Source organism: Hippopotamus amphibius, chromosome 12 (assembly GCF_030028045.1).
Source record: "Hippopotamus amphibius kiboko isolate mHipAmp2 chromosome 12, mHipAmp2.hap2, whole genome shotgun sequence".
NCBI classification, from domain to species: domain Eukaryota; kingdom Metazoa; phylum Chordata; class Mammalia; order Artiodactyla; family Hippopotamidae; genus Hippopotamus; species Hippopotamus amphibius.
This window is the reverse complement of record NC_080197.1, coordinates 99,485,905-99,505,589: the sequence shown is the minus strand read 5'-3', so window position 1 is coordinate 99,505,589 and position 19,685 is coordinate 99,485,905. Positions and strand designations below refer to the sequence as shown.

The window sequence follows — 19,685 nt, the reverse complement described above, 5'->3', positions numbered from 1 at the left end:
CCTGCCCTCAGGACAGACTGTGTGTGGGGAGGGGAAGGGAGGGACGAGACCACTAAGACAAGCACCAGGGTTTAGGGAGAGACCAGTAAAGGATGACGGGCTGGCACAGCACGGGGACAGGTGGGCTCTGGGACAGTGGCAGGGGATGTGGCAGGCGTACAGGCACATCAGAGACACCTACCTCTGCAACCCCGAGAGGACAGTGTGAAAATGGAGAGAAACATGAGATGAGGTGAAATGGCACAAACTCAAATACACAACATGGAGTGGGGCGGGGTGAGGCGGGAGGGGGCTCCTGACCCCCGGCCCCGGGAGGCGGCCGCCTGCCCTGGTGCAGCCTGCTGGCGGCGGGCGTGGGCGTGCTGAGCCGGGAGGTGCCGAGGTCTCCCGGGGAAGGGCACCTGCTGGGCCGGGTGGGGCGGGGCAGGGGACATACTGCAGCTCTCCTCGTCAGAGTTGTCCCCGCAGTCGTTGTCGTAATCGCACTGCCAGCGGCCCGGCACGCAGCGGTTGTTTTTGCAGCGGAACTGGTAGGGCTCGCAGGTGCGCTCATCTAGAAGAGGCAAGATCGCAGGGCAGTCAGGGACAGAGCGGGGGACAGATGACAGGGTCTCGGAAGGCGTGGTCAGGAAGGCCAGGAGCGGGAGAGCGGGCACTTCAGGCTGGCAAAGGTCAGCAGTGGGAACCCAGGCCGTGTTCTGAGACGTGGAGTCTACGGGAGCTTCTGGGGCAGGAGGGGCACGAGTGGGGGGAGGTGTTTCAGGGAGGGGGTCGACAGATCCCGTAGGGTGGGTAGGTGTGTGCCGACGAGGTCCCGGTGGCGGCGGAGGTGGGCACGGGAATTAGACAGGCGGTGGTGGTGCACACAGGCCGTGCGGGCACCCAGGCGACAGGCAGCCCCCGTCCTCCCCGCCAGGTGCCCTTCCCTGGAGCGGGGCTGGGAAAGCTCACCACACTCTTCTTTGGGCTCATCCGAGCCGTCCCCGCAGTCGTCCTCTCCATCACACTTCCAGCGCGCCGGGATACAGCGGCCCGAGTCCTTGCAGCGGAACTCATCCACCCCGCAGGTCATCTGGGCTGCACGGGGTGGCCAGGTGGTGAGGGGGAGGCTCCCTTCAGGGACGCCCTGCGAGGGTGGGGGCTGGGTGGGGGCGGTCACCGAGGGGGTCACACGTGGGCGTGGTGGGAGCAGCAGACACTGCGGAGGGAGGGTGGGCTCCAGGAGACTCACTGCAGTTGGCGGGCTCGTCACTGCCGTCCACACAGTCGTTGTCCCGGTCACAGACCCAGACGCGAGGGATGCAGCGCTTGGTGATGGAGCACTGGAACTGGTTGGGGGCACAGGTCACCTCGGCTGCGGGGTTGGGGAGAGGATGAGGACCTGCCTATTCCGCCTCCCCCCACAGTTCAAGTTCACCATCTTCTCCCTCTTCCAAGCCCTGGCCTTGTCCTGGTCCTGCCAGCAATTTCTTGGGAGGAAGGGACAGTTTATCTCCAGTTTTGGTGGTTCTGCCTTCTGGATCTGCATTTCTCTATGATATGCAGATCGATTTTATGAGCAAACCCAGTCACACCCCATATAATTTACGGTGCTCAAGTGATAACATTACTTGAGAGCAGCACGGCCCCGAGAAGAAGCGGCGGCTAGATTTCAGTGTGAATTGTGTTCCTGTGTCCGTTTTCCACAGCCGCCCTCCCTGCCGCCGCCCGGGGCACTCACGGCAGTCCCTCTCGTCCTCCCCGTCTCCGCAGTTGTCCTGCCCATTGCAGCGGAAGATGCCGGGAATACAACGGTTGGTGTTTGTGCACTTGAACTGACTGGGCAAGCAGACGTGGATGTCTGTGGGGGTGGGAGGAGGGGAGGGTGACTCACGGCGGATGGAGGACTCAGGCAGGGCGGGGGCCCCATCCCCTTAGGGCGAGAGCGCAGGCTCAGGGCTGGAGCAGCGGGAGTGAGTCCAGCCTGGAGAGGGGGCCGCTGGGAGCTCCCTTGCCCCGGGAGCACAGTCACCAAACACCCGAATCCCAGGAAGGACGAGGCGGGGCGGGAGGGCCGCCCTTTACCGCAGTTGGCCTCGTCACTGTTGTCTTGGCAGTCGTTGTCCCCATCACAGATGAAGGCAGGGTTCGTGCAGATGCCTGTCGAGCACTGGAATTGTCCGGGGCGGCACTTGAACTCGGCTGCCGGGCGGGGGAGGCTCAGCGTCAGAAGGGCCAGGAGTGGGCGCGGCCGCCCGGGGCTTCGGGAGTCAGGCGAGTCTGAGGCAGGACCCTCCCCTCACCCCGCCCGGGCACTCACGACAGTCTGGGGGCTCGTCCGAGTGGTCCCCGCAGTCGTCCTCCGTGTCACACTTCCACCAGAAGGGGATGCACTTGTCGTTCTTGCACACAAACTGGAGGGCAGGTGGGGGCGAGAGGGGTTGGTGGGGGTCTGGGGAACTCAGGAGGTTTTCTTTTGAAGGGCTGGGATGCTTCAAAGAAGAAGGGGGCTCAGGTATCCTGGGGGGAGGTTGGGCTGTGGTGCGTGCAGGAAGGCCAGGCAAGGGGGTATCTGTGTGGAGGTCGGGGTTGGGAGGATTCGAAGGGGGGGATCAGGGTCAGGGTGTGGGGGTGTTTGTGTGAGGTGACAGGTGCAAACGTATTGCTGTGGGGAGACAAGAGGCGGGCAAGAAACGTGGGGGCGTCCGCGTGGGAAACCCAGACGCGTGAGGACATCAGAGTGGGTGCTGGGGTCCCAGGAGGAGTGGGGGTGCTGGTGTGGGGGGGCCGGGGAACGAGGCGTGGTGCATGGGGCCTGGGGGAGAGCCCCACCTGGCTGGCCGTGCAGTTGGACACACAGTTGCGCCCGTCGCCGCCCAGGTAGAAGTTGGTGGGACAGGCGCACTTGTGGCCCCCGCCAGGGGACAGGAGACACAGGTTGCTGCAGCCGCCGTTGTCGACCTTGCAGGGGTGGTTGGGCACTGCGGGAGGAAAGGCGGTCAACGGGCGCAGACGGGCCCGGGGGACGTGCCATTGCTCCCCGGACCGCCGGCCTCTGGTGGGGCGAGGGCAGCGCGCGCTGGGAACACGTTTTCCCGTCTTTCAGAGGCTCCCTGGGCCCTCTATCACGGGCAGAGGTGGGATGGGCCTAGACCTGCTCTTTCAGGAGGGAGCTGAGGCCAGGGACAGGAGAGGACGCTCCTGAGGTCCCAGGATCAGGCTGGGCTCGAACCCTGCGTGCTGCCTCGCAGGGCCCTCCCTCCCTGCTGGCCTGCCTGCCTTCGGGGTCTGGCCTCGGTGGTCTCCACCCAGACCGGCTCAACTGGACGCCCTCAGGGCCTCGCTGCTGCAAGAGGCCAGGGCCGCACCCCAGCTGGGCTGTCGCTCCCGACAGCCAGACCATCGCCCGTCTATAGGCCCCTGAACCTCCCGGTGCTGCAGGCCCTGCGCGGTCAGTGCGGGGGAAGGGGCGGGCAGGACCCCCTGCCGACACGCTGGGGCCGCTGACCGTCGGGCTGGCGCAGCGCGTGGAAGACGTGCAGGTCCATGGGCCGGTGCAGCGTACTGATGAGCAGCGTCTTGTTGGCGCCCGTGGTCTTGTGGGCCCGGTTGATGGACTTCGTCTCCCAGTCGGTCCAGTACACGTAGTCCTCAAACAGGGTCAGGGCGAAGATGTGCGGGATGTCCTGGCTCAGCACTGGGGGCGGCAGGGGCCAGGGGCCAGGCCGGGCGGTGGTCAGTGCCGGGCGCCTCCCCTACCGGGCCTCCTTAACCCCACAGCAACCCCGGGGGGGCGCACGAGCCCCGCTCCAGCCGCCAGTCGCACAGCTAGTAAGTGGCAGAGCTGACGCTGGACTCCTGGACTGTCTGACAGCAGGCTCCTGCCCCAATATCCTCTACGGTTCCCTGCGAGGAGGTGAGGGTGTCTTGGGTACCACAGCCCCAGTCCTGCTGCTCCCACCTTCCCCGGGGCCCGTCAGCTGGAACGGTGCACGGGAAGGCGCCCCGCTCTCTCTCCTTCCTGAGGGATCTGGTGGTGGCCTCATGCCTGGGTGGGTCCAGGGGGTGTCCCCTGAGATGCTCTGAACTCCCCGATCCCTGAGGAGTGTTGTCCTCAGGCCATGCCCGCTGGCTTTGAAGCCCATTCTTGCCCCAAAAGCCTGGTCCCCCGTGGCTGCAGACCCCCCATCCCCCCCAGGGCTGCCGTGCCCGGGCAGCCTCACTGCACACTGACCGACGTGCCGATTGGAGCCATCCAGGCTGGCAAACTCAATGTAGTCCTCACGGGCATCGGCCCAGTAGATGCGCTCGGTGACGTAGTCCAGCGTCAGCCCGTTGGGCCACGTGATCTTGGTGTCCACGATGACGCTGCGGCCGGAGCCGTCCATGCCGATGCGGCCGATGAGTGAGTGGTCCCCCCAGTCTGTCCAGTACAGGTACCTGGCGGGTGCACAGGCAGTGAGCCCTGAGACGTCCAGCGACTGGTCCCACCAGCAGCCTGCGGGGAGGCTGGTCCCGGATGCCCGCCCGAGGGTGCCAGCTGCTTCCAGAGGCTCCCCCAGCCCTCCTCGCCCACATACCCATTCTGCACGTCCACCACCAGAGCCCTGGGCTCACGCAGGCCAGAGCTGACCAACACCGTGCGATAGGCCCCGTTGAGCTTGGACACTTCGATGGTGTCCCGGCCTTTGTCACACCAGTACAGGTTGCCACCGACCCAATCCACAGCCAGCCCGTCTGGGTTGCTGAGGCCTGTCCGGTGCAGCACCTGCGGGCAGGGGCAGGGAGAGAGGGCCCTGGGTGAGCTGGGCCAGGACTCTCAGCCTCTCTGGGAGGACAGTGGGTGGAAAGGGCCCAGCCCCGGGCATGGGGCCAGCCCTGGCTTGAGGAAAGGGCTCTCTAGATGCAAGAGACCACACCCCAGGCCCCACAGTGCCTGAGAGCATAGGTTTAAGGGCTGTCAGACACCAGGGGAGCTTGCTGCTAATCAGGTAGAGAGGGAGAGGCATCTCCCAGACCTCGCTTGCGGGGCCCAGGGGAGAGAGAAGCAGGGACAAACAGACTCGTGTCGTGACCCACTGGGGGCGGATAACTTGGTGGGCTGGGCAAGGGGACGGGGCGGGGCGGGCGCGGGCAGGGCTGCGGGCTGCGCTGGCCCCGCCGCACCTGCACGTGGCTCCCGTTGAGGTGCATCCTTCGGATCATGCTGCCCTGGGTGGTCACGTCCGTCCAGTAAATCATCTGCTCCCGGTAGTCGAAGTCCAAGGCCACGGCGTTGTTCAGGCCCTGGGTGCGGGGGCGAACAGAGGAGTGATCGGAGCGTCAGGACGGGGGTGGCTGGAGGAAGCGCGGGGGGGCCGGCCACGGGCCTGCGTGCCGCCGGGGCATGAGGGGCTGTCCTGGGCGAGGGACGAGGCTGTGGGTCTGGGGAGGCGGCGGGCTGAGGAGGGCGGGCCTGGCACCTGCTTCAGCAGCGTGTAGTTGGAGCCATCCAGGTTGAGCTTGCGCAGGTAGTAGCGGTTGGCGAAGATCAGGAACGGCTCCTCGTCTGGAGGCAGAGGGCGCCAGCTCAGCAGCCGGCTGGGGCCCACCCTCGCGGCCCCGGGCCCGGCCCTCCCGCCGCAGCCGCCAGCGGCGGGCCAGCTGCACACGCTCCGGGGCCCCGTCTCACCGGTCACGGCTTTGCAGCTGTGCGGGTCGCCGCCGCGGGGGGCGTAGCCCTCCACACACAGACACTTGTAGCTGCCGTGGGTGTTCACGCAGCGCTGGCTGCAGGGGAAGCTGGTGCTGCACTCGTCCACGTCGGCGCACGTCCGGCCGTCATCCTTCAGGCGGAAGCCCGGGCGGCAGCGGCACTGCGGGCACAGGGAGCCTGGGTGCGCGCGGGCAGGGGTCTGGGCCGCCCCAGGGACGGCAGGCCTCTCACCCCGAGACCCAGGGTCAGCAGTCCTCGTGGGGCTCCGGCTGCCTCCACCCTGGGTGGCGGGCTCGGACGGGGAAGCCCAGCCTCACCGAGGGAGGCAGGCGGCCCCCCGGGGACGGAGCTGGCCCGCGCCAGCCGTCTGGCCCTCACCCCCACCCAAACCACGGGCGTGAGCCCCCAGCGGCCCCCACGTCTTGGCGTCCCAAGGTCGATGCTCAGGCCTCCTTTCACGTGACCCGAGAGCATCCTTTGACAGAGCTGATCCCCTCTTCCTCCGACACGTTCTTCACGCGGCTACTCCCCCGCCCCCACGGCGGCCCCTGCGCGGCTCCTCTGCAGCTCCCCACTCACCTCGCCGCCCTCGGTGCGGCTGAGCCCAGGGCTCCGTCCTCTCCCATCCACACTCCGCCCCTTGGGGAGCCTATCCAGACTCGCGGCTTAAGTGCCGTCTCTATGGTGATAGCTCCCAGACCCTCTCTCCTGTCTGGCCTCGCCCTCGAACGGCAGACCTGTGCCTCTGGTGCCTGCCTGACATCTGCGTGCCCTTCCTTCTCTCATGCCCCTGACCTCATCTGCCAGCAAAGCCTGCTGGCCCTCCCTTCCAATCAGATGCAGAACGCAACGAAGCAGAGATTTCCGTTGTGTTCAACGCGGGGTCCCCAGGTGCCTAGAACACTGCCTGGCAGAGTAAGAGCGGAAGTAGCCTCTGTTGGATGAATGCCCGAACGCGGGGTGGAGGAAGGCGTCCCAGCCAGGCTCGGGGGCGTGGAGGCTGCCGCCCGGGGCGCCGCGCACCTTGAAGCCGATCTTGAGGTCCTCGCAGTCCTGGCTGCAGCCACTGAGCTTGCGGCTGAGACACTCGTTGACGTGGCAGCCGCGCTCGTCCGAGCCGTCGCCGCAGTCGTCCTGGCCGTTGCAGAGCAGCGCCTCGGCCACGCAGCGCCCGCTGCTGCACAGGAACTGCGAGGAGGCGTTGCACTTGTGCTCTGCGGGGGCGGGGGCGCGGGTCAGCCGGGTCGGCCCTCGGGGGGCGGGCCGGGCGAGAGCGGGGCGGGGCCGCGGGTCGGCCGGGTCGGCCCTCGCGGGGCGGGCCGGGCGAGAGCGGGGCGGGGCCGCGCCTGGGCCCCACCTGGGCTGGTGCAGTGCGGGTTCTTGGGTGCCTCGTCGCTCTGGTCGTGGCAGTCGTTCTCCCCGTCGCACTCCCACTGGCGGGAGCTCAGGCAGCGCCCGTTGGCACAGCGGAACTCGTGGGGGCCGCACGTCGGGTACTCTGCGGCGGGAGGGCCGGTGAGGCTGGAGGCCCGCGCGCGCGGGTCGGGGGCAGGGCCCTCCCGCCGCGGCCCCGGGCTCACCACACTCGGGGGACTCGTCAGAGCCGTCGGCGCAGTCCCGGTCGTGGTCGCACATGAAGTGCTTGGGGATGCACTGGCGGTTCTGACACATGAACTCGCGGTCGTCGCAGGTGCTGTTGTACACTGCGGACAGGTGCACGCGGCCCTCAGCCCCAGCCCACCGGCTGCGGTCACCCCCCGCCTTCCTGTGGGCTGAGCGGTAGACGGGGCAGAGCCCTGCACCGGGCGTCGGGACGCCTGCGCTGCCGACAGGGCTCTGCCGCCGGCCGCCTGCGTGACGCCCCCCGCGGAGACACGTCCCCTCCTGGCCCTCGGTTTCCCCTTCTGCAAAGTGAGACTGCGGCCACGCACCGCCCGCCCCACGCCTCACGGCCCCACGCCTCACAGCAGCCGGCCGTGACGCTCTCGTCGGCGCCGTCAGCACAGTCCTTGTCGCCGTCACAGAGCCAGCGCTCGGGGACGCACACGTGGGTGCCCGGGCAGGAGAAGGAGTTGGGGCCACACGTCTTGCCTTCTGTGGGGAGGGACAGGGGGCCACTGAGAGACGCCGGAGCGGGCAGAGCAGGGCCGGGCAGCTGGGCTGACGTCCCCACGGCTGTGCTGTCCCCAGGTGGGGGGGGTGTGTGGGGGGGTCTGTCCCTCCCGGGGCCGCCTCCCCGAGCAGACCCCAGGCCCCCTCACCGCAGTGAGCCGCCTCATCCGAGCCGTCCCCGCAGTCGTCGCTGCCGTCACACAGCCACTGCTTGGAGATGCAGCGATGGTTCTGGCATTCAAACTGGGCCTCCGAGCAGAACTTGTCTGGGGCGGTTGGAAGCCACAGTCAGGTGGGGGAGGGACGGCGGGCCACGCGGCGGGGCAGATGGAGGCCCCAGGACGGAGGGGAGAGACACCCACGGCACGCTCTGCGGGGGGCTCAGCAGGGGCTAGAGCGGCGGGCCCCCTGGCAGAGCCTGAGGCTCTGGCTGGGGGGCGAGGGGCGCAGCCCCGGGTGCCCTTCTCGGAGAAGGGCCTCTCCTGCCAGGGAAGCAGGCGGTGGGGCCTGGACAGAGGAGCCCTGCGCCCGCGGGCCCGCGGGCGCCCGGCTGGGGCGCGTGGGCTCTGCGGTCACTCACTGCAGTGGCTCTCGTCCTCGCCGTGCTCACAGTCGTCCTCCTTGTCGCACGTCCAGCTCATGGGGATGCAGCGCCCGCTGGGGCAGGCGAAGTAGTTGAGGGGGCATCTGGGGCGCTGGACACCTGGGGGCGAGGGGGGCGTGAGGGCACAGCCGCCTCGCAGGTCCGCCGCCCCCGCCCACCCGCCCCCCGGCCGGACCTGGGCAGTCGCGCTCGTCGCTGTAGTCTCCGCAGTCGTTGGCGCCGTCGCACACCCAGCTGGGCGCATAGCAGAGGGAGGTCCGCTCACAGGGCTGGAAGCGCACGCCCTTCACCCCCAGGCGGAAGTAGCTGCTGCAGTCGGTGGTGCCTGGCGGGGGCGGGGATGGGGGTGACACCAGGTTCCCTGCCCACCCCCTCCCTCGAGCTGCTGGCCCGCACGGCGCCTGCACGTGTCTCAGAAGGCTGAACCGTGTCCTTCGGTGGGGGTGCCCAGTCCACACGTTCCCCTCCCTGCCCCCTTCCTGCGTCCCAGGGGAGCCCAGGCCTGGGCGGGCTGGGAGGGGACCGAAGCTGGACAGGGGCCAGCGGGAAGGCAGCGAGGGGCCCGGGCCGGAGGGCAGGGGGCCAAGGAGACACCCAGGAAGCGGCATCACTCACTGCAGTTCATCTCGTCCGAGGCATCCTCACAGTCCACAAACTGGTTGCAGCGACTGGAGTTGCCGATGCAGGTGCCGTCCCGGCAGCGGAACTCGCCCACACCGCAGGCCGTCTCTAGAACAGCACCCACCCGGTGCCGTCAGCCGGGGCCTCCCCGCGGGGCCGGGCAGGCCCGGGCCAGAGCTCCTGGCCCGAAGCGCCTGCCCAAGCCCACCGCATAGTGCCCTGAGCCAGGCTCCTTGGGGCCTGCAGACCAAAGCTCAGCAAGGGTTGGGGGGCGTGGGGGTGGGGCGAGGACGGGCACGGGTCCCACTCACTGTTGCAGGGAATCTCGTCGGAACCGTCCCCGCAGTCGTCTGCCCCGTTGCACCACAGCATGTTGGACACGCAGCGCCCGTTGTTGCACTGGCGGAAAGTCTTCTTGCAGCGGCGTGTGTCTGTGGAGCGGGGAGCAGGCCACCGTCAGCAGCGGCCACCGGGGAGGGGCTGCCTCTGATGAGATGTCACGCATCTACTCCCTTGACAGGCTCGAGGCCTTGCTACGGGCCTGGCACGGGGCTCGACTCCTTCCCGGGTGGCGGGCGGCTTCGGCTCCTCTCACTCCCATGCCCCACCCTGCTGGGGGCTGAGCTGGTGACGCAGGAGGTGAGGGCCTGGGGGCACGGGGGCAGGGCTCCGGGACCAGAGGATGCTCCTTACTGCAGTAGGACGGCTTCTCGTCAGACTTGTCCTTGCAGTGGGAGACACCGTCGCACGTCAGGCTGAAGTTGATGCACTCGCCGTTGGCGCACGCAAACTCATCCTGCGCTCGGCACGAGGAATTCACCGCTGGGGAGGGAGGGGGAGGGGCTTCCTGAGCCAGGGCCCCGGGGTCCCGCGTGCCTGTGCTCCTCTCCCCGCCCAGCAACTGAGGCCATCCGGTTTCACTCGGATGAAAGGTTTCGGGGCACTGGGCTGTGGGAGAGTCTGGAGGGAGATGGCCCCTGTCTGTGCCCGGGGTCCCCCACCCGTTCCGTCCTGCCCCCTCCCTGCTCACCCTGGCAGGTGAGGTCGTCCTGGAGGATGCGGCCGCCTCGGCAGGAGCAGTTGACGTGGCCTTGGTGAGTGAGCAGACACAGGTCCTGGCAGCCCCCGTTGTTGATGCGACAAGGGGAGAGTTCACCTGAGGCGGGGATGGAGGTCAGCGGGCTACGCGCGTTCGCCGTTGTGCACACGAGGAACGCACCGCCCCCCAACAGCTTCCCTGAGCCTCCCGAGACGGCCTGTGACGCGGTGGCTCACGGCTGGGACGGGGCTGCTGTGGGAAGGCCGGGTGGGAGCGTTTGGGGCGGGCCTGACGTTGAGGGGGTGTGTGCTCCCAGGTGGGGCGACGGGCCCTCTGAGCCGTACGCTGGGGAGATTCACGTCTAAGGAGTCTGGGGGCCACGTGTGTAGTGGCGGGGGGCCCGGGGCACACGTGAGGGGCCAGGAAAGCTGCCTGTCTGTGTGGCGCACCCTTGGTCGTCAACGCAGTAAGGGAGTGTGTCTCTGCAGGTGCACGCAGAGCGGGGAGCAGGCAGGGCCCCGGACGGGTGTGTGCGGTTCCGGGTGGGAGGAAGGACTAGAGCACGTGCTGGGGGTGTCCGAAGATGAGGATCAGACCAGGGGTGTGTGTGTGGGTGGGTGGGTGTGCGTGTGCGTGCACGTGTGTGTGTGTGCGCGCTGGCACGGTGGGCAGGGGAGCAAGGCCGGCAGCGGCCACACTCACAGCTGTTGGTGTCGTTGGCCACGGCGATGATGCCCATGGGCTGCTGGGGGATGTCCACGCGCAGCAGCTTCATGTCGCTGCCCACGTACTTGTTGGCCCGCTGCACGGCCCGCCGCACCCAGTCGGTCCAGAAGATGTGCTCCCCGTACACAGCCAGCCCGAAGGGGTGGACGGGCTCCGACTTCAGGATCACCTGGGGAGACGGCATCCGCCCCGTCAAAGGGACGTCTCTCGCCCCTGACCCCGCCCCCTGCCGCCGGCCCCTTAGACCCACAGAAGGGGCAGGATCTGCAGAGACCCGTGACGGCCTCCCTCATTTAACGGCTGAAGAGACCGAGCCCAGGGGGCCGAGGACGGCTCAGGGCTGAGGTCGGGGCCTGGCTGGGACGCCTCGTCGTCCTCCCGGCTCTTCCCACCACGCCAGGCGGCCTCCCTTTCTCCTGCTCTGTGCCCAGGCCGTCTCCTCCGGGCTGCCCGGCGGCCCCCCGGCGTCAGCCCCCACGTGCCGCCCATCCCGCCTGCCTCGGAGACTCACATAGCGGTGGGAGCCGTCGTACTCGCACCGCTCAATCTTGTCCAGGGTGGCGTCAGAGAAGTAGAGCTTCTCGGCCCGGTGGTCGATGGCCAGGCCGTTGGGGGTGCGGATGTCCTTCTCGATGAGAGTCAGGGCGTTGGCTCCCGACAGGGATGCCCGCATGATGCTGGGGTGCTGCTCGTTCCAGTTGGTCCAGAACATCAGGCTGCGGGGAGAGGGGGCCACAGGGATCAGGACCCAAAGCCAGGGAGTCCGCCGTCGTGAGCCCAGACCAGGCTGCACAGACAGCCAGACCCAGGGGTTGGCCAGGGCGTGCACCAGACCCCAGCACCACGGGCAACCCCAGAGCCACCAAGGCCAAAACAGCCCCAGTGCCCAGGAAGGTCTGCCACACAGACAGCGTGTGTGTGTGTGTGTGTGTGTGTGTATCTCCACGTGCGCGCGTGCAGTGCACAAGCATTTCTCAGTGTCTGTGAAATGGCCACCTGCATTTACTGAGACAGTGTAGCCAAGAAAGTCAGGCTCTGGGTTTCCAATCCTGGCTCCAGCACTGACCAGCTAGGAACCTTAGCAAGTTACTTAACCCCTCTGTGCCTCAGTTTCCCGCTCTATGAAATAGGACTACTAGTACTACTACTTGCCCCACAGAGTGGTTTGAGGGCTAAACGACAGCTCAGTGTGCTATGGGAGGATTTTCTATTATTTTTTTCTTCATTTGTGTCTTCTCCTGGCGTCCAGGAAACCCTTGAGTGTCTAGTGTGTCTTAAGTCCTGGGGATGCGCGGACTCTACCCACAGGTTCCCGAGAGTCGCCTTGTCCGTAATTCAAGGCCTTTGCACATGCGGGATCTGAGCCCAGCTTTGCCTCTTACTAGTTCTGACCTTGAACAAGCCCCTTGGCCCCTCGGAACCTTGGCTTCCTCTCAGGAAAGGGGGTGGGGGCAACGGCCTGCCAGGCTGTGTTTCTCCGGGCGGGGGCGGGGGGAGGCCCCAGGGGTGGGTGCGGAAGACCTCAGGGCTGGTCAGGCACTACGCTGAGTGTGACAGTGTGGTCCTCAGGCCACCTGCATTGGATGGTGATGCCTGGGTCTTTGTCCTGGAGGCTCACATGCAGTTAGGGCAGCGTGAGGCTGGAAACCAGACTTCCAAGTGCTCCCCAGGCCTCCCCCATGCACCCCAGAGTCTGAGGAGCACTGAGCTACACCAAAGCCAGGTCTGCTTTTGGTTGCCTCACGGGACCTGCCCTCTGCCTCCCACCCCTTGGGGCCTCTGTGTCCCTCCTCCCTCTGCTACTCCGGCCATAGAGCTGTCCTCAGCCGCTGGACTTGTCTCCTCAAACCTCTCCAGGTCTCACTCTTTTTAACTTTTCCCCTCCCCCATCTCTCCATCCTGCCACTAGGCTCAGGTAGGAAAAGGATGCTCCCCTCCCGTTAGGGAGGTGCTGGCGGCTCCTGAGCCCATGAGAATAAGGCTCTGGTCTTAAGAGGCCTCATCGGGGAAGGGGCGGGGTCCTGGGTGCTTCTTGGAATCAGGATGGAGTGGATGGAGGCATCTTCCTCTGGCTCCACAAGAGAAAACCAGGTCATCCAGGGCAGCTGCCAGAGTCATCTTCCTTCCCACCAGGGACACCCACACCCGCAGGTACAGCTCACTCCGTGCCGGGAAGTGGCTTTCCTCCTATCGTGACCAACTGCTGCACGTGGCAGAATAATCCGTGCTGTCGCTGTGGATTCCAAGTGTGGTAAAACCACTCCCCAGGAAGGGGCCGTGGGGAATGGGGGGAGGAGAGGCCTTCCTGAGGGGCAGGCAGTCAGCAGCCGGGACTGCGGGGCTTTCTAACTGGGCCGCGGGAGGCCCCGCCCCCTCCATCGGGATCCACACCGCCTCCCTCCCCTTCCTCCAAAGCGCCAGCTCCTTCTGGCCAAGGCAGGGCCACCCCCAGCCCGGCTCTTCCTCCTACGCCCTGCCCGGCTTCAGGTCACCCTGTTATCTTCCAGAAGTGGCTCAGGCACTGCCTCCTTGAGGCCACGCTCCCTGCCTTCCAGCCTGGGCCGGGTCCTTGGCACCCACTCACGGAGCTCCCTGCAGCCCCATCAGAACACGAACCAAATGTACCCGTGCCGGGCTCACACAGCCCTGCTCCGCAGCGGCTCCTTGGTGCGCGGCTGGCTCCCAGCACCGTGTGCTCGTGGAGGACTGAATCCCCTGCGCTCAGGGCAGAGGAACTCAATGGGCTCTGAATCACATGCGGGGGGCAGGCCAGGGGCCCAGAGCACGGCCCCTCCCTGGAGGCTCCGGGCCCATGAGGGACGAGCCCCGGGGCCAGCCCCAGGCAGGTGACGTCCCCAAGGGCCACGGCAGGGAAGACGGGGTCTCTGTCCTGAGCCGCACACACGCGGGACAGAACTGAGGTGGGACGGACCCTCGAGCGGGTGGGCAGGCCGGGCGTGAGTTACCTCAGGGCAAGCGATCTAAGTTCAGTGCGCTCTCTGTTTCTAAGTAGCTGCTTTAGGGTTCTGTTTGTTCCTTAGTTTCCTAGTAAAGCTTTGGGAAAACATTCCAAGCGCTGCTAAATCCAGAGGAGAAAAGGTTTGCTAGAATGTGGGCCAGGAGTGCGGAGGCGAGGCCGGGGGCTCCCCGAGGCCCGCGTGGCGGGGGCGGGGCTGCCCCTGCAGGAGAGCAGACTGGGTGGAGGCTGGGGGTCTGCACCCCCCCAACGGGTCTCCTCCCGAACGTCTCCCTTCGCAACCTCAGCCCAGCCTCCCGGGCCTCCTCAGGCCTGCCCCCCGCCCCCCGCCCCAGAACCTCGCTTGGGCTGGGTGTAGCCGAGACCCCTCGCCACCCTTCCCTGCCTGGAGCCCTCCCTCCTCCAGCTCCTGCTCAGAGCTCTGCCCTGTCCGGGCTGCCCTTCCCTGGCCTTTATACTTCCAGGCCCTGTGCCGACCCACCGCCCCCACGATGCCTCCCAGTCACCACATGCAGCGTGTGCCCGCATCAGTTTCCCACCGGCGATGGCTCTCCCCAGCTCAGTGGCGCGCAGGGGGCCCAGCTCCAGGCTTCCCCACAACAGGTGTGCAGTGAACAATCTCTGCTTGAAGCGTGGAGACCCAGAGACACAGAGGACCTACTATGTGCCTTAAACATGGCTCTCTGATGAATGAGTCAATTAATCAGCAAGCCAGAGGGGCCTCCGCAGCCCTCTCCCCCTCCCCTGACGAGGCACTTGAAATGTTCCTGTCCTCATGTTACAGATGCGGAAACCGAAGCTCAGAGAGGTCAGGCAGCTGGTCCAAGGTGACACAGCTAGGAAGAGGCTGAGCTCCGCTCAGGGCCAGCTGCTCCTGCATTCCCTGCCCTGGTCTGCCTGGGGGCAGTTTCTGCCACCCTGTGGTCCACCCGTCCCCATGCCCTGGGCCCGCAGCTCACTTCTGGCACTCATCCAGCACAAAGGCCCGTGGGTGGTCGTCTCCAGACATGGTGATGACTGTCTCACGCTCGAAGGCCCCTGGGCGGGTCTGGTCCACGGTGTGGCGGGTGATGGTGGATGTCGTGTAGCTTGTCCAGTAGAGAGTGTCCCAGCCACGGTGATAGGCCAGGCCTTCCACGGAGCCCACGTCTGCAAGGAGGCAGGAGCAGCAACAGGTCGGGACGGGGCCAGAGGGTAGAGCAAAGGGGCAGCCTGGGCAGGAGCGGAGGGCACAGCCTGGGGCACCCACTCCCCTGGCGTGAGTGGGGCCGGGTGGGAAGTGTGGGAGCTGGGCAGTGGGTGAGGTGCAGCCCTCGGTGCCCCCAACCCTTTCCGCACCCCCTGCCCTGCTTCCCCCCCGAGTGACCCCTGGTCCATCCCCCTAACGCTTCTTCCCGTGTCTCCCCACAGCGGGGCGGATCTGGCTTTACGCTGTGGTCACACTTCCTGGAGCTAGAGTTCTGCCAAGCTGGGCGCAAACTGGATTTCAGTATATCATATCCCACGGGGCCTGCACCGGGGAGCTTCCTACTTAAAAAGACCCTGAGCTGGATGGCTTGGTAGACATTTTAAGCTCAGGTTAAGAACTAAGTACATGATGAAAGATGCAGCAGAACTTAGTTTAAGAGAAAAAGCCTCTGGGGTTTCAGTGACTTCAAGCTGTCTGGCGACGTGGTTGCCAGCTGTGTTAACAGAAGTACTGTAGCCTGAGCAATGGCCTGGAGGGAGGGGACCCGTCTGCCAGTCTCTCCTGATCAAGCTACGACTGCAGAGTCTCGAGTTTAGCTTTGGACGCTACATTTTCAGACAGACATGGGGACTGGATTCGGTGAGGCGGAAGAGGGCCAAGAAGGTTGAAAAGACAAGTCTGTTTCTAGCACTGCTGTATAGCCAGCACCTAGCCCCGTGCCTGGCAAGTCTTTACGGACAGCAGTGATGGCTGCGTGAACAAGTGAACGAGTCAAAGGGCCTAGGAGCACCCAGCCCAGAGAGGAGAAAAACAAGCAATCTGAGGCCGAGAGAGCACAGAAAACTTGCCCAGGTGACTTAAATCCTGTGTCTGGGGTTGAACCCGCCCCACCTCTGCAGCCTGTTCTGTGAGAACTGGACACAGAAAGGAGAGCTTTGGCATCTTCTGTGTAGCCTGGGGGCAGAACCAGGACCAGAGGGGGCCCACTCCGACTCCAAATGAGGAGAGACTTTCAAGTAACTGCAGTGGGTGCAGCGTGATTCACTGGCCACACGTCAGGGGCACCGAGGCAGGCAGGGTGCAGACCCGGGGCAGGGGTGGGCTGGCTGGGGTCTGCGGCTCCTCTGCCCTGAGTCGGTGCTGACCCTCCCCGCACTCTCCCTCCACTTCCTGGGAAGAACGGAAGCCCGGGCTCACTCTCCACAATGGTGGTCCTGCCCGAGCCGTCGTCATTGATCTGCTGGATGTTCCCGAAGTGGATATCGCTGAAGAAGATGCGGTTGGGGGTGCCCGGGGAGGTGCCTGCTCGGTAGTCGAAGGCCAGAGCGATGACGTTCTTCATGTGCTCGGGGTCCTCGAAGGGCTGCACTGGCGCGTTCAGGTTCCGCTCGTCCGACAGGTGGATGCTCTTGAGGATGGTGCGCTCCGAGTAGAGCAGGTAGCCTGCGTACTCACGGCACGACGCCCCGTCTTCAGCCAGCATCCCGTGCGCGCAGGCGCAGGCCCGCCGGCCGCCGCCCCGGTACAGGCACAGCTGCTGGCACCCGCCGTTGGCCACCGCACACACGTTGGTGCCTGGGGCGGGGGGACGCGGGGAAGGTGGAGGTTACGGAGGGCAGGGCCACCGTGCTGCCTCCGTCATCTCAGCCGAGGTGGAAACTCGGGTTGGCGCCCGGCTCTGCCTCGATATCCCCAGTTCAGACAGCTCTCCAGGCCCCTGCACGCGACTCCTCAGCCGCTCCTCGCCAGCCTTGGGCCTCTGCCACCCGGGAAGGTGCCCCGTGGTTCTGACTTCTCTCCTAGCCCCTCTCACTCTGGGCTCCCAGGCGGGGCCCTCCGGCCTCTCCTGCCCAGCCCGGAGCCCCAGCCTCACCTTTCTGCCGGTCCCGGTTGAAGACTTTGATGTCTTTGAGCTGGACGCCGATGCCCGTTCGCAGGGGCACGGAGTCCGTGGCATTGTCCTTGCTCCCGCGCTTGATGGAGCCGTTGGCATGAGTCCTGGGGGCAGGGGAGGGCCACGAGCAGGACGTCAGCCGGGGTCGGGGGGAGGGAACGGGCGGCCCAGGAGAAGGCCTGGACAGTGGCCCACCTGTCACTCCAGTAGATGAACTCCTCAAACACGGACACTGAGAACATGTCCATGTTGTTGCTGGACAGAACCACCTCGCGGTCCTCGCCGGTCTCCAGGTCGATCCGCTCGATCTTGTCAGTCCGGGCATCGCACCAGTACAGCTTCCCATCCTGTGGGCCAGAGGCACCCGCCTCACCGCCAGCCCCACGTCCGTCCCACTCACTCCTGCCTCTCCCGTCTCTCCCCTCCTTCCTCCACGTCCTCCTGCTCCCTGACCTGCTGATCTGCCGGCCTCTCGGCATCCCTCCAGTGCCCACTTCTGAGTGACCCCCTCCACCATCTCTGGGGTGGTGGAATCCTACTGGGTGGGGGACGGGGCCAGAGGACCGCATGACTCCTTGGGTCCATACCTTCCCACCAACGGGCACATCCCACGAGACTGAATGGGGAGCAGGGCACAGGGTAAGGGGAGCGGCCCCCCAGAGCACAGGGTCCACCCCATCGGCCCCAGGGCCGGGCCCGCATCCAAACCTGATAGTCCACTGAGATGCCGTTCGGCCAGCTGATGCTGACATTAACCAGCACCACGCGCTCGGTGCCATCCAGGCGAGACCGCTCGATACGCGGGTACTGACCCCACTCAGTCCAGAACAAGTACCTGGGGAGATGAGAGAGGGGGGTCAGCCAGTCCCCAGAACATGCAGGAGAGAGCGCCTGTGGCCGGAGGGCCCGGCCAGACCAGAGCCAGGAGCAGGGACTGGTCAGCCTGCCCAGCTCCTCACCCCTTCTCCGGGTGGACCGTGATTGCCCGGGGCTTGTCCAGACCCTGGGAGATGACCACGTAGCGGAAAGAGCCATTGAGCCTGGCGACCTCGATGACGTCGAAGCCCTGGTCCGTCCAGTAGATGTTGCCTGGGGAGGGAGGAGGCGGGGGCTCAGGGGGCTGGGGGCGGGGGACGCGTGTACCTGGTCCCCTCCGGCCCCCGATACCCTTGCTTCTCCCCATCTGTTCCTGCCGACCCCCTTCCTCAGACCTTTCCTCGCGAGGCCGCACGTCCCCGGCCCCGGGCGCTCACGTGGCTCACCTGCGATCCAGTCCACCGCGATGCCCTCCACACGGCCAATGCCATTGGTCACCACGTCCTCGCGCCACGTCTGGTCTCGCTTGGCCCGGCTGATGGTGCTGAGGCCCATGTCCACCCAGTAAATGGTGTCATTTTCTGGAGGCGGAGGAGCCAACACGGGGTGGTCAACAAGGCAGCGGGCACGGCGGGGGGTCAGAATCACGAGGGGTGACTGAGAGCGGGGGCACCAGGGGCGCGGAAGGGGCGCTGGCGGGGCAGGGACAGCTGTGGCAAGCGCTGCGCCTTCCAGCCATGGTCAGGCCGCCTCTCCGGGGCCCCCCCGAGCACACCACCACGCAGGGAAGGTCGTGTCCCACGCCCTCCTGCCACCAAACGGCTCACCCGCATGGAAGTCGATGCCGACGGCCAGGGAGGTCCCCGACACGGGCACGAGGGCGTCTGACTTGTCCCTGGGATCCAGGGGGATTCCCCGGATTCCCTCGTGCACAGAGTACAGGAGGAAGGAGCCCACACCTGAAACACAAGCACGCCTGGGACGCGGGCTCTGCGGACACCCCTAAGCTTGGCCGAGATCTTCTCCCAGCCATCACACCTCCTCCTCCTCCGCACACACCCTCGCCCGGGGCGGGCGGCCGGGGCCCAGGCAGGGAGGTCTCCTGGCTGGGAGAGGGGACGGGAACGCCTGTGAGACCCCTCGTGCCCGCTAGAGGGCAGCAGAGGCCTGGCTTTCCCTCCGCGCTCTGCCCGCGCCGCCGCCCCACGACCCTGCACCCCCCAAAGGCGTCAGGGAGAATCTGGGGAGCTTCACACAAGCCGACAGGACTTCCTCTTTGTCCTGTCGTCTGGTCCGTGTCACACCCCCGTCTCCAGCAGCTTCTCCTGAGCCCGTCTCCTTCCCCGTTTCCCATTTCTCCACGCACCCTAGAGTCCTCCCTCGCCTCTGTCCCCTCCCACAGCATGTGCTCCAAGGAGTCCCCTTGTGGCCCTGGCTGCTCAGGCTCCCTGTAAAAGAGGACGCGTGGTCGCGTGAGTTTGCGGCGACCCCAAACACGACCGTCTTCCCTTGAAAAATTCTCAGTGCAGATGAGGATAGTCAAGGCTCTGAGAAGTTCTGCAGCAAAAAACCACTTAAACTTTGTTCAACCCAGTGTTTCTTTCTGTAACATCTACCACATCAAAGAGGGCGGTTCCCAGGAGTGCACTTCGGGCAGCGCTGTCCTGGGGCGGGCTCGTAAATCAGTCAGCAAGTTCTTGTGAAATGTCTCTGAGTTTCATCCCTTCTCTTCAACCAGCTGCTAAGCCCCAGCCCAGGCTGACAGCCTCCTGACTCGCCCGACGGCCCTGGTTTCTCCCTCCCCCACTCAGCCGGCTCTCTGCCGCCACGTTAATCTGCCCCAAACACCACTTTCTGGGCGCTCCTGGCTGAGAACCTGCAGAGCCCGCCTATCCCACAGCCTCACCCATGACTCCCCACGCTCTGTGCCACTCGGGCTGGCACCTCAGGGCCCTGCACACACCCTCCTGCTGCTCTGGAGCCCTCACCTCGTATAGCGTCCCTTCTCCTTCAAACCACACACTCAAATCCTA

The 19,685-nt window shown here is 66.1% G+C and overlaps 1 protein-coding gene across 2 annotated transcripts in view; it reads right to left on the bottom strand.

The window, feature by feature from the left end:
• Positions 1-19,685, bottom strand: part of LRP1 (LDL receptor related protein 1) — a 78,334-nt gene that overhangs the window by 10,000 nt on the left and 48,649 nt on the right. Inside the window, exons 35-68 of one of the 2 annotated variants that reach the window (XM_057700853.1) lie at positions 18,480-18,611; positions 18,099-18,233; positions 17,796-17,925; positions 17,545-17,671; positions 17,032-17,183; positions 16,816-16,940; positions 16,140-16,517; positions 14,713-14,902; positions 11,288-11,492; positions 10,753-10,945; positions 10,042-10,167; positions 9,705-9,833; positions 9,323-9,442; positions 9,003-9,119; positions 8,566-8,712; positions 8,367-8,489; positions 7,936-8,052; positions 7,640-7,768; positions 7,255-7,377; positions 7,032-7,172; positions 6,698-6,888; positions 5,651-5,834; positions 5,442-5,527; positions 5,146-5,265; positions 4,560-4,747; positions 4,214-4,419; positions 3,488-3,676; positions 2,812-2,960; positions 2,300-2,393; positions 2,065-2,181; positions 1,721-1,840; positions 1,232-1,354; positions 952-1,077; positions 437-553 (exon numbers count right to left, since the gene is read on the bottom strand). In XM_057700853.1, the coding sequence (XP_057556836.1) occupies positions 437-553; positions 952-1,077; positions 1,232-1,354; positions 1,721-1,840; positions 2,065-2,181; positions 2,300-2,393; positions 2,812-2,960; positions 3,488-3,676; positions 4,214-4,419; positions 4,560-4,747; positions 5,146-5,265; positions 5,442-5,527; positions 5,651-5,834; positions 6,698-6,888; positions 7,032-7,172; positions 7,255-7,377; positions 7,640-7,768; positions 7,936-8,052; positions 8,367-8,489; positions 8,566-8,712; positions 9,003-9,119; positions 9,323-9,442; positions 9,705-9,833; positions 10,042-10,167; positions 10,753-10,945; positions 11,288-11,492; positions 14,713-14,902; positions 16,140-16,517; positions 16,816-16,940; positions 17,032-17,183; positions 17,545-17,671; positions 17,796-17,925; positions 18,099-18,233; positions 18,480-18,611 (5,049 nt within the window). Of the gene's footprint in view, positions 1-436; positions 554-951; positions 1,078-1,231; positions 1,355-1,720; positions 1,841-2,064; positions 2,182-2,299; positions 2,394-2,811; positions 2,961-3,487; positions 3,677-4,213; positions 4,420-4,559; positions 4,748-5,145; positions 5,266-5,441; positions 5,528-5,650; positions 5,835-6,697; positions 6,889-7,031; positions 7,173-7,254; positions 7,378-7,639; positions 7,769-7,935; positions 8,053-8,366; positions 8,490-8,565; positions 8,716-9,002; positions 9,120-9,322; positions 9,443-9,704; positions 9,834-10,041; positions 10,168-10,752; positions 10,946-11,287; positions 11,493-14,712; positions 14,903-16,139; positions 16,518-16,815; positions 16,941-17,031; positions 17,184-17,544; positions 17,672-17,795; positions 17,926-18,098; positions 18,234-18,479; positions 18,612-19,685 lie in introns of both variants that reach the window. The other variant, XM_057700852.1, reaches the window with a different exon arrangement.